The sequence below is a fragment of the Cervus elaphus genome, chromosome 22, assembly GCF_910594005.1.
Source record: "Cervus elaphus chromosome 22, mCerEla1.1, whole genome shotgun sequence".
In the NCBI taxonomy this organism is placed as follows: domain Eukaryota; kingdom Metazoa; phylum Chordata; class Mammalia; order Artiodactyla; family Cervidae; genus Cervus; species Cervus elaphus.
This window is the reverse complement of record NC_057836.1, coordinates 9,064,671-9,076,959: the sequence shown is the minus strand read 5'-3', so window position 1 is coordinate 9,076,959 and position 12,289 is coordinate 9,064,671. Positions and strand designations below refer to the sequence as shown.

The 12,289-nt window shown below is 48.7% G+C and overlaps 1 protein-coding gene across 1 annotated transcript; it reads left to right on the top strand.

The window, feature by feature from the left end:
* The first annotated feature begins 2,851 nt into the window (after positions 1 to 2,851).
* On the top strand, positions 2,852 to 9,205 carry MIEF1 (mitochondrial elongation factor 1). The gene is made up of 4 exons (XM_043880708.1): positions 2,852 to 2,995; positions 4,562 to 4,739; positions 4,938 to 5,200; positions 5,724 to 9,205. Exons 1-4 carry the CDS (start codon positions 2,852 to 2,854, stop codon positions 6,528 to 6,530), a joined length of 1,392 nt encoding a protein of 463 aa, XP_043736643.1. The 3' UTR covers positions 6,531 to 9,205.
* The last annotated feature ends 3,084 nt before the right edge of the window (positions 9,206 to 12,289 follow it).

Sequence of the window (12,289 nt, the reverse complement as noted above, 5' to 3'; positions counted from 1 at the left end):
TGCCCGCCGGGACAGTGGTTCCTCCTCTTTTTTTAAATACTTTAACTATTTGTACATGTACAATTGCGTGGTGTTAAGAATATTCATCTTGTGATATAACAGATCTCCAGAGCTTTTTCATCTTGTAAAACTGAAACTAAACCCCAGGGCTCCTTCCTAATTGCGCAAGGACCCAGGCTCCTTCCCCCTTGTTAGGCAGAGCTCCTACCCCTCTCCGGCTCCCAGCTAGTAGAGCACGGCCTGAGTGGAGGGTATACTGTGGATAAGCAGTTTCAACTGGAACAGGTTGAGTTCAGTTTTAGAATAGAAACTCCCTGGGGGAGCTTGTGGGTGTTGGCTATTCTTGCTGGTCACTAGGTCATCAGCACCACCTGGTCCTTGGATGGGGCAGGGAATATACTGCACTGGTGTAGAAAAGCCTTTTCTCAAGTCTGCTCAACATAATATTTTTGGTCTCAATCCCAGGATGGCATCAGTGTGGGTTTCAGAGACCGTTCCTGGCTCCATCTCAGAAGGTGAAATGGACCTCACAGGACAGTCTGGATTGCTGAGTGCCTTCTGAAACGTGACCTTTGTCCTGTGGATGGAAATTGTAAAAGACTTAATGATAGCCCACATTTGTAGAGTCCTTTTACAGTTTATAAAATGTTCACGTACAGTATTTTAGTAGCTATGTTGTCCTCACTACAACCCTGTGATTTAGACCATGCAGGCGTCATTATCCCCTTTACATAGCTGAGGGGTTGAGTAACTCATTTGTGGTCACCCAGCTAATTAGTCAGGGCTCAATGGCAGGTTCTCAAGATTTCTGACTCTAAAATCCAGCCTCTTCTGTCATGCCACCTCACTGCCTCGTTCTCACCAGCCATCAGAGGGTCAAGGACTAAATGGCCCAGAGAGACTCCTTCCAGCTGCTGCGCAGAGGGGAGCTGGGCCCTTCTTGCTCTGCTGTATCACATGCAAGGATCATTTAGGAGATGGTTCTCCCTATTGTAAATACATCCCTAAAGAGCCTTTTGTTTTAAAAGAAATAAAACAGTGGTTGGAATAGAAAATGGTAACCTGCTCCATTATTCTTGCCAAGAAAATTCCATGGACAGAGGAACCTGGCAGGCTACAGTCCATGGGGTCGCAGAGTCAGACATGACTGAGCACACACACAAAACAGTGGTCATCATTATGTATGGGGAACTGTACCTGTCAACTTTGTCCTGATTGTATTAGTTTGCTTTGGGGACATTTATGTCCCATCTCTCTCGGTGGCTGCTGGAGGGACAATGACGCTAGAGTTCTTGCCTGACCCCACCTGCAAATACAGAGCTTCTCTCTTCTCAGCCTTGCTTGCTCTGAGCATTTGAAGTGGGAGTGTATTTATTTAATTTGGCCAAGTAGTTTCTCATTCTGTCCCTGAACCTGAAGCGTCTACTAACTGCAAGAGGTAGAAAAGAGAACAGAAAAGTGGCAACTAAATTCTAGTTAGAAAAAAGTAATACTTGACTGCAACTCTTGCTGAAATAAGTAGAGTCAGAAATACTCCTTGTTGATGAGGGAGGCACGAAGCATGAGATGTGAGATGAGTAGTACTCGGCTGTAAGGGTATTAGAAAGAAGTTCCTTCACACTGGACAGTGCAGCAGGGATCTTGTCTCTCTCTCCTCCCATTGGGGATATGCGGGTGAATGGTACACAACTGTTTATAGTTAGTTCCTGGGATACAGGACACGGGAGGTAGAAGAGAGAAGCAGTATGAAGCGCCGTGTTCAGATCCGAACCGCTTTGCCATCCTTCATCTGGGTTGGGCCCAGGGTTTTAAGTCCATGGGAAATGGGTTTTTTGGGGGATGAGGGGAACGTCAGTCATGATGCCCGTTGTTGCCAGGGAACAAAGGTGAGCTCACCCCACGTGAACACTGTACGGAGGCCAGCCTCTTTTGCATTGCGCCTGTGAACTCCACTCGGGTGACCACGTTTTTAGTTCATTTTTCAGGTGCATGTGAGCAGGTGGATTTTTTTGTTTTCCAGTTAACAGCTCAGTCTCCAGCGACTGTTGTGTTTATTCTGTCTCTGTCCCAGTGCTAGGCTCACCTGAGCTTCTCGTGGTCCCCCTGCACACTCTCCCCAAGAAACAGCATTTGTCAAGTGGGACTGTCCACAGAGAGTTCTTTTCTTCTTTGGCCCTTCCTCACACATGGACTTGTAGTTACGTCTCCGTGTGCCAGGGTATTCAGTCCATGTCGTGTTGTTACCATTATTGGCAGGATGTTCGAAGAACAGGAACAGTTTGATCTAGGCAAGGGCAGACATGACAGAGGAGGAAAAGCATCATGCTAGGAGTTGCGAGTTGTGCACATGGCTCCGTCATTCCTTTTCTCTGAGACCTCTGACAGGTCACCTCCCTATGTGTGAGGTGATGTGATGGGACTAGATGGGCCGCATCTAATTAAATTAGACCTTCTCTGATCTGACTTTCCACAAGCAGTGGCCAGAGGATCAAAGCACTATCTGCACTACAGTGTTGGGAAAGGGTCCGGAGGATTGTGTTGCGTGGTGGGGTCTTCACTCTAATACGAGGAAGGGTTGACCGTGAGCTTAGTGCTCTGTATAATCTCAGTTGATAGGTGGGGTGGTTTTCCCATAACTAGCATGATCATTTCCTCCGACTGCATCCAGCTACCTCAAGGACATGCTACCTCCCTCCTGGCCCTCGAGCATGGAGTGCTGGAGTCAGGAGGATTTGGTTTGCTGGAACTCAAGAGTACCCTGGACTAGCCTGAAGCGGGAGGGAGGCGGCGGCCTGGTCCTCAGGGTCGCATGTGGTGACAGCTGTGTTCTGCCTTCGTCCCCAGGTGCGCGATGGCAGGCTCTGGTGAGCGCAAAAGCAAGAAAGATGACAATGGCATCGGCACGGCCATCGATTTTGTGCTCTCCAACGCCCGGCTGGTGCTGGGGGTGGGAGGAGCAGCCATGCTTGGCATCGCTACGCTAGCAGTTAAGCGGGTAAGTGCACTCAGCCCAGGCCAGGCGTTAGAGAGCTGGAGAGGCTGCCAAGTGGAGCTGACCTAGAATAATACCGTGGTACTGCTAATGGGAATGTAACGTGGCAATTTGACATTATTAGACGAGACCTAAAGAGAATTAAGTAAATGTGCTTCTAGGATTTGTAAATACAAAGAAAGAAGTTTATCCCAGGGTTAAATTGCAAATAACCAAAATAGCCTTCTGTGACCACTTTACTTAAAATAGCACCCTCACCACACATATATTTCCTATTTCCCTTTCCTGCTTTACTCTTAACACCTGTATCTGCATGCTTTAGCTTGTTGATTATGTATTGCTTAAATCCCTGTACTGAACTGCAGACTCCACGAGGGCAGGAATTGGGTCAGGAAACTGCTTTATTTTGTGTACCTAGAACAGTGCCTGGCACAGAGTAGCCATTCAGTGATGTGTAAATAAATGGATCGGTGTTTGACATTACGGTGCATTGATAAGGTACAGTGTTGTATCATCAGAAATTGTACCATATTGTTCAACCCTGATTCATTCTCAGTGATATGGGGAGTGATAAAAATGGCAAGTAAAAAATCAGTTTTTCTGGAGAAGGAAATGGCAACCCACTCCAGTATTCTTGCCTGGAAAAGTCCATGGACAGAGGAGTCTGGCGGGCTGAAGTCCATGGGATTACATGACTGAGCATGTGTGCACAAGGGTGGAGGGAAATGGGTTGGTAGCAATAAAGTGGTAGAACTAAAAAAAAAAAAAAAAAAATCAGTTTTTCAAGGTATATATAGAGGAAGATGCTAACTATATAAATACATATTTCCGGGAAGAAATGTACCAAAATATTAATAGTTACCTTCTGGTGTGACTTCCCTGGTGGCTCAGGCAGTAAAGAGTCCACCTGCAATGCAGGAGACCTGGGTTCCATCTCTGGGTTGGGAAGATCTGGAGGAGGAAATGCAACCCCCTCCAGTATTTTTGCCTGGGGAATCCCTTGGACAGAAAAACCTGGCGGGATACAGTCCATGGGGTCACAGAGAGGCGGACATGACTGAGCGACCAAGCACACAGCACAGCACTTAGTCTGCCAGACCGTCGTGTCCCGAAGTGGGTACTGCTGGGCTTGGGAAGGCTGAGCCCTGAAGCACCGACGGGGCCTGACTCAGATGTCGGCCGCTCCTCGTGGGGTCAGGCTGGTGCCTGTACCCCCAGGACAGAGAGGTGGCCCTGTGGATAAGCCCAGCAGGGGCACAGGTCTGACCCACGTTGGGGAAGCCCTGTGGCCTGGGTGGAGGAGGGGGTGTCCCCGAGTCACCCAGCAGGCTTTTATGAATAGAACTAGCAGAAATTCTGAGTTTTTTTTTCTAGGTTGTGACATTATGAATAAATGTGTTTCTTACTTATTTCTATGATTTAATATTTCCTGAGCGTTTCTGTGTGGAGCAAAGCATTCCATAATATAGAATAAAACGACGTTTTTGAAAAGTAGTGGAACTCATTATGGCAGAACTGGTGGGAAGCAGGAAAGAAGGTCCACATGCTGGGTCCTCTCTGCTCTTTCAGATGTACGACAGGGCGATCAGCGCCCCCACCAGCCCCACCCGCCTGAGCCATTCAGGGAAAAGGAGCTGGGAGGAACCAAACTGGATGGGCTCTCCCCGACTGCTCAACAAGGACATGAAGGCAGGCCTGAGCAGGTCCCTGCAGGCTCTTCCCACAGGCTCCTCTGCCTTTGACACAGGTGAGGAAGGCTGTTACCCTCTGGGACTCACCTCGGGCTCCCAGTGTTACTCTTGCCCTCAATACGTTTCTTAAGGACACATGCGCCAGGCGCCATGCTGGCCTTTTGTGCTAAGCCCTTCTTCTCTCTGGGGCTGAGGCGGCTGTGGATGAGCAAGCACGGGATGAGCTCACGGGCCTCTCTCTCTTGCCTTGGCAGATACATTCTGCCCGCCCCGGCCCAAGCCATTGGCCAGGAAGGGCCAGGTAGACTTGAAGAAGTCACGACTCCGCATGTCCCTGCAGGAGAAACTTCTCACTTACTACCGGAACCGGGCGGCCATCCCTGCCGGCGAGCAGGCTCGGGCCAAGCAAGCTGCTGTGGACATATGTGCCGAGCTCCGGAGCTTCCTGCGGGCCAAGTTGCCTGACATGCCACTTCGGGACATGTACCTGAGTGGCAGCCTCTATGATGACCTGCAGGTAACCAGGGGGTGCTTACAAAGGGTAGGGTGGTTCTGACCACGATGCTTCTCAATAGTGTCATTGGGGCAGAAGATGAGTGTCCCAGGCTTGCCAAAAAAGATTAGTCTTACTGCTTCTGAATTCTGCACATTGTGGTAGCATTTGATCCCTGCCTTTAATTCGTTTTCAGTCATAAAACTTCTAGGAAGCTGTTAAGAGGCTTTCTCCTTCCTTATTGTCCCAGTTTCTCCTTCCTGGCTTTCTGTCTTCTGGGATCTTGAAGGCATGGAGGATGTCATGTACTTCTGGATCCAGAGACAGTGGGTTGTGTGGAACGAGCACAGGCTCTAATGTCTAACAGACCTGGATTTAAGTCCTCACTCTGAATTGATGTGGTCATGTGCAAGAATTTTTAGTTTCCTCTTTTGCTGGGTGGGGGTGTTCGTGGTGGGGATACAAGATGGTGGGACCTGTGTTTGGGGAAACTTGTCTCTTGAGGAGATGAGGGTCCCTCAAACCTGTTTTAATTTTGCTACAACAGGTGGTGACAGCTGACCACATCCAACTCATCGTGCCCCTCGTGTTGGAGCCAAACCTGTGGTCATGTATTCCCGGGGAGGATACCATCATGAACGTCCCTGGCTTCTTTCTAGTTCGCCGGGAGAACCCAGAGTATTTTCCTCGTGGTAGCAGTTACTGGGACCGCTGTGTAGTAGGGGGCTACCTTTCTCCGAAGACGGTGGCAGACACGTTCGAAAAAGTAGTGGCTGGCTCCATCAACTGGCCAGCCATCGGGTCCCTCTTGGACTATGTGATTCGACCAGCCCCGCCCCCAGAGGCCCTGACTCTGGAAGTGCAGTATGAGCGCGACAAGCACCTCGTCATTGACTTCCTGCCATCAGTGACCCTTGGTGACACTGTCTTGGTGGCCAAACCACACCGGCTAGCCCAGTACGACAACCTGTGGCGGCTGAGCCTGCGTCCCGCCGAGACGGCGCGCCTGCGAGCCCTGGACCAGGCTGACTCGGGCTGCCGCTCCCTGTGCCTCAAGATCCTCAAGGCCATATGCAAGTCCACTCCAGCCCTGGGCCGCCTCACTGCCAGCCAGCTCACCAATGTCATCCTCCACTTGGCCCAGGAGGAGGCTGACTGGTCCCCGGACGTGCTGGCCGACCGCTTTCTGCAGGCCTTGAGGGGGCTCATCAGCCACTTAGAGGCCGGCGTTCTGCCCAGTGTCCTGAACCCTAAGGTGAACTTACTTGCAGAGCTCACCCCCGAGGAAATAGACGAATTGGGGTACACACTCTATTGCTCGTTATCCGAGCCGGAGGTGCTGCTGCAGACGTAGGGCAGGTGAAGGCCGAAGCAGGTGTCGGATGCTCAGGCCCCTGATTCTCCGTTAGAAACACTTGGCTGCATAGTTGGTGCCTCACAGGGTCCCTGGGTGCCGCCTGTCTTGCCGGTCATCACCCTGGTCACTTTATGCTGATGAGAATGACATATCTGTCTCCTCTTTTCTCACCAACCCTTTCGATTTTTGTCATCAGACACTGTGCTCCCTACTCTTCCCCTCCCCCCTGCTCCAGGCTAATTTTCCTTGAATGAATTGAGAAGGTGGAGCCCTGGCCTGAGCTGTGACCACCACTTGGTATTTTGCATCTTGGCCTAGGTCTGTCATGTCGGCTGTGCCGCCTGCCCCTTTTCGGTGTCTGCTGTCTCTTCCACCTGTTCACATCTTTGTTGCTCTTTTCTTCCTGGAGCATATCTGCCTAATTAAGATGTTGCCTTGCAGTCGACTGTCACTGAAGTTAGGATTGCATGTTTCAAACTCAACTCTGCAGAGAGGGCTCAGACAGTATTTAGGATTTCCGGGGATAACGCTGGTGGAAAAGCTGGTCTTTGACCCAAGTTCCTGGAAAAAAGAAGCCCACCCCCCACCTCTTGACCAATTCATATCCAGAAGGACCGAGAAGGTCGGCTGGGTACACTGTTGGCTGCCGCACATGGAAGTGAGGGCTCACGATAAACTGGATACAGAGTTATTCGGAAATTGTGTTTCTTAGTGGCCATCAGTGAGAGTGCAGAGTGGGGGAACCTGGAGGTGGTAGTGGGGTCTGTGTGCATGATGTCTGTGCCTCACCTGGGGCTGGTCACACCCAGCACCGCTTCGTGAAGATGTCAGATGCTGCTGTCGGCCCCTCCCTGCTGTATTGCTAATGAGGACAAGGCCTTTAAGAACACAGTCTTAGTGCTTGAGGTTGACAGGCAGCTGAACATTAATGACCACATTCCCGTCAGGCCTGCCTTTCTTGGATGTTGCCTTAGAGCAAGAACAGGTCCAACAGCCAGCCCTTCGATCCCCACGGTGTGCCATAGGAACGTGAGGGAGTGTCTGCCTAACTCTGCAGGCATCGCCAGAGGCCAGAGGGCAGGCAGACATGCACAGACCTCTTCCCTCCATCCTGTCTCTCACCCAGCACCTGGGGAGATCAGTGCTACCCAGGAAGAAAGCACATGGCTAGAACACATGAGAGGGAGGTGGGTACTTCCCACATTCCTTCTTGTTTCCTGCTGCTAAAATTGCACTATTTATTGCAATGTAAAAAGTATCTTGAGAGTGGGGAGGAATATTTAATATACAATGTCAGTGCATCTTGTTTAGTGTTTTTTTTTTTCCTGTTTGTGGCAGGAGGCTGATAATTCTATTTCTGATCTGCCCATCCAGTATTTTGTTCTCCCATCAAATCTTTTTATTACTACCTCTCCATCAATGAGATTCTGGTGAAGCTCTCTGCAGCTGTCTCATTCCTTTCCAATGACAGCGACATGAAATGACCCTTTAAATAGCATTGAAACCTTAGCTTCCCTTTGAATTTAAGGTAGAGACTCCTGTCCCCTTTTTTGTCATGGTTTAGTAGGTTGACCAGTAGGATTAATGTTGGCTATATTTAGAGACTCTTCCTGTCTCTTCTCTTACATACATGCAAAGGCTCCCTAAAATGGTTCAGTTGTTTCCTCTGTATCAAGACATTGAGAGAGAATGAAAAACTGACAGCCCAAAACCCTGAGAGGTTCTCCATCTTGGCTGTTCATCAGAGTCAAACTGGGAGTTTAAAATGCTCTGTATGCCTGAGTCCCATCCTGGGTGACTGGTGTAGAGCGTGTGGGGTGGAGCCAAGCACTGATGCACCCATCTGCTGTCATTAGAAGAAAAGAAAAGGTAGGGCTATGAGTGTTTGAAAAGCATTCCTTCTTGTTTTTCTTCATTCAGAGAAGGGATCTGGTTTTCCCATTTGGATATTAGAAAACCTGGAATTTTCCCAAGCAAGTGTCTCTGACCAAATTCTATGTAAGACATTGGATGGAGACTCAAAAAACAAAAGACTTTATTTTTTTTAAACAAAAGACTTTAAAAGACCAAATCCCAAATCATCTAAGCCAAGTGTAATTGTGATTTGAGTTTATCTCTGAGCATCTTTCTGCAGGCAGCTCTGTCTCTTACCTGTTTTCACAAAAGCAAAACGCCTAACTCTGCCATTTCACAAGCAAGAATCTCTTAGCAGTCCTCAGAACTAGCAGCAGTGGGAATTCTTGACTCTAGTCCTGGTGAGTTTGCTGACTGAGATGGGGCAAGTCCCATCATCACATGTGGATGACAGTTCAGTGCTTTGAGATTCTTGGATGGAGGAGGGGACCCCCCCTACACACACCTTTTTTTTTTTCATCTTTGGGGAAAGACATAGGGCCTTTTCCCACCTTTCTACCCTGTAACTCTCACCTTTGCCTGAAGTAACAGCATCTGCTTTTACCCCATTTGGAAATTTTTTTGCACCATCTAGGTTAGCAAACCACAGTTAGCTTAATGCTTGAAAGATGACTCATCATCTCAAAAACCCAATCAATTCCAAAGTGTATTTTGGTTTTCCCTGTTGCCCCTTCCTAAAACATGAGTTCAATACCAAGTACTTTATACTCTTGGTTGTGACTTTTTGTTTTCCCAAATAAAAAATTAACTGAAGCTCATGTTTGGAAAAATTGTGTTGTGAGACCTATAATCTTTCCTCCTGGGCTCAGCCCCTGTGGTCCTCCTGTTCATATTCTTGATTGGCTGGTTTTGCTCCCTGGTACTTCACTCAAGTTGAGAACGCAAGTGGTTTTGATGAGGAATCAGCTTTGGGATCAAGAGGCCCTGGAGAGGGTCAGGGGTGGGGTTGTGTGAGCAGGGATCCCTGCCATGTGTCCAGAGGCTCTGCTGTGGCAATCTTTGAGACTATGACCCTGGCCAAGAACTGCTCTCACAGGACGTGTTAGAATCCTGACCTTTGAGCCGAAGCTTAAAGCCAAAGAGACTGGTAAGAGGACGTAGGACTAGAGTTGTGAGGCTGTAGCCCTTATAGATACACTTAGCTGATTCGAAGAGGCCAAAATACCAGAGATGTGTGTTCTGGGGTTAACTGTATACAGTGTGTTGTTTACCTTTCCATTACAGTCACCTCATGCTCTCTATTCTTCACCCCTGAGGCCAAGTTCACAACCTGCCTTCCAGTCATCTGCCTGCCCTTCAATAAGAGGTCAATATGTCTGGCAGATAGGTTTAGAACCCATCACCAGTCTTTTCTGTCCTGTCTCGGCTAGGTCCCGAGAGAAGCAGTTTTGCCCTGAGACCCAGACAACTATTATCCTTTTTCTCCCTGAGGGAGGAAATAAAGCTGGGGAACGTGCTGTCTCTCTACAGCATGGGAAAACGAAAATAAAGTTTCCAACAGCTTTGGCTTGTGTGTGTGGTATGAAACATTTTCCTAAAGGAGTGGGACTGGTTTTCCATTTGCAGGTAGGAGAAACTGAACTTGGTTACCATAAAGGAGAGGATGGGACGACCTGCCACTGGAGTCATTCTCCCACCCCTCCAGTGTCATCCTGGAGCGGGATTACTTTAATTCTCAGCCGTGGATATGGTCATCTGTCAAGAAGCACTGACAGTTCCCTCCATAGAGAAAATGGAGGACATTTCCCCCGGAGTCCTTGGTTACACCTTTGGAAGACTTCAGTGGCTCGGGGGTTCTGTCTTTGCTCAGAAAGACTAGATGCCTTATGTATGTCCAGATGCTTGTGATTCCTCAAGGGGAAAGAAAAACCGCATCTAGTATGCTTTGCCTATACCAGTTGTTCATAGTTGTTGATTTCATCTCTGTGAGTAATAGTCCTCTGAGGAAGCAGGAGATGGAGATGGCTAAATGGCATCACCAACTCTATGGACATGAGTTTGAGTAAACAACGGGAGTTAGTGATAGACAGGGAGGCCTGGCGTGCTGCGATTCATGGGGTCGCAAAGAGTCGTACACGACTGAGCGACTGAATTGAACTGAGGAAGCAGGATGATGTAATGGAGATGGGGACAGGGGACCTGGGAGGTTCAGAAGACCTCAGTTCTAATCAGTAGTAATAGGAACTATTTATCTTCTTTGACTTCATTTGACTTCATTCTAAGCATACTCATCATGAGCCTCATCTTACAGACCAGGAAGCTGAGATTCAGCAAGGGTAACTCACTCAACCAAAACGTCTCCACTAATAAACAGACTAGCCATATCTGGGGATATTTGTCCCTAAAAATCTCTCAACTCCTACCTCATACTGCCTCCACGGGGCAAGAACACTTCATCCCTTTAGTCCTCAGTTTATCACTGAAAAGAAATTGTTAGGCTAGACTGAAATCAAGTCAATGAATCGTCAGTAGTCACGGAGGACAGTGCTCCCTCAATTTTTCATATCACAGTCCTCAAAAGAATAATATTTGTAGAGCCCACTTAAGTGGATGGAAGCAAAAACTCAGTTTCCACTTCTACAGGGCCAGACAAGGGGGTTGAGAGGTGGTGGAGGGCTTTCTCACCACTTAACAGTTCCCTAGCAGAGATTGCAAGTTGCAGATCCGGACGTGGACGGCGGCTTCCAAACACAAACTACCGCAATTGGGCATTAGGAGGACTTGCTGGGAAGCGATTGTGCCTAGTAGTTACAGCGGAGGGAGATAAATGAAACTACCCGAGACAGCAGCTTAGTAAAATCTCTCCTTGTTCTTAGCGGAACTGAACCTACATAAACCGAAAGAAATCCCCCCTGTAACAGAATAGTAGATTTATATTTTAGCAAAATGGATTATGTAAAAATACATCGGGCATTTTGGGGATTATGCATCCCCTCGACTTTTATAGTCAAGAGTAGGGACGCGGAGCTGGCCTTTGATGGTAGGTGGGTACAGATGAGGCGATTCGACTGACGTCATCAGCCAACCTTTTCAATTATTGAAGGGCTTGCAGTCCTCAGTATTTTGCAAGTGTCTGCATGAAAACGACACTCTGAAAACGCACACACGAAGTGACACTTCCTTTTGCCTAGTTTTGTCTTCGGGCCTGAAACTGGTCGCTAGTTAGGGGCTTCACTGAGAGCGGCAGGAAAGGACTGCAAGGCCGGGACCTAGCGCCATTATTTGGGACGCACTAGGCGAGGGCTGCCCCAGGCAATCATGACCGGCTCCGGGCGGACCGGCAGGAGAAAAACAATTCAAAGCGTTACATTACCACAGAAAAAAGCGAGTGGGCGACAGAGCCAGACGGCGGGAACCTCACCGGCCGCTCCGCCCCTTCCCGCGCAGATCAGGAGCTTGAGCCAATAGAAATTGGAGATATATATGACTCACCATGCCTGACCAATCATCTCGACGCGCTCTCTCCTCCACTATCTCGCGCGAGAACCAGGAGACCGTCTACTTCACAATAAAAACCTTTCTTGGGGTGAAAGACTTCTTTCTCCGCCCCTCGGGCCAAAACCGGAAGTGAGTGTACGGATCCCTCCGCGCTCTCCGGCGGCGGCCTGGAGTTACTCTTTGATCTTAAAAGCCTTGTAAAGAAGTGCACTTTTTTCCTGAAGCCGTAAATAGAAAAACCCATTCCTCCTTCACTTGTATTCCCTATACATAAAAGTTGTAGATTTGGAAACGGTTGGGGCGTAGGATAGATGATAATACGTGGGCGGGAGGCGCGAGTCACGTGACGGCGGCGGAAGGATGTGGTCTGTGATGCGTCCTCACAGAGACAGAGTCTATAAAGG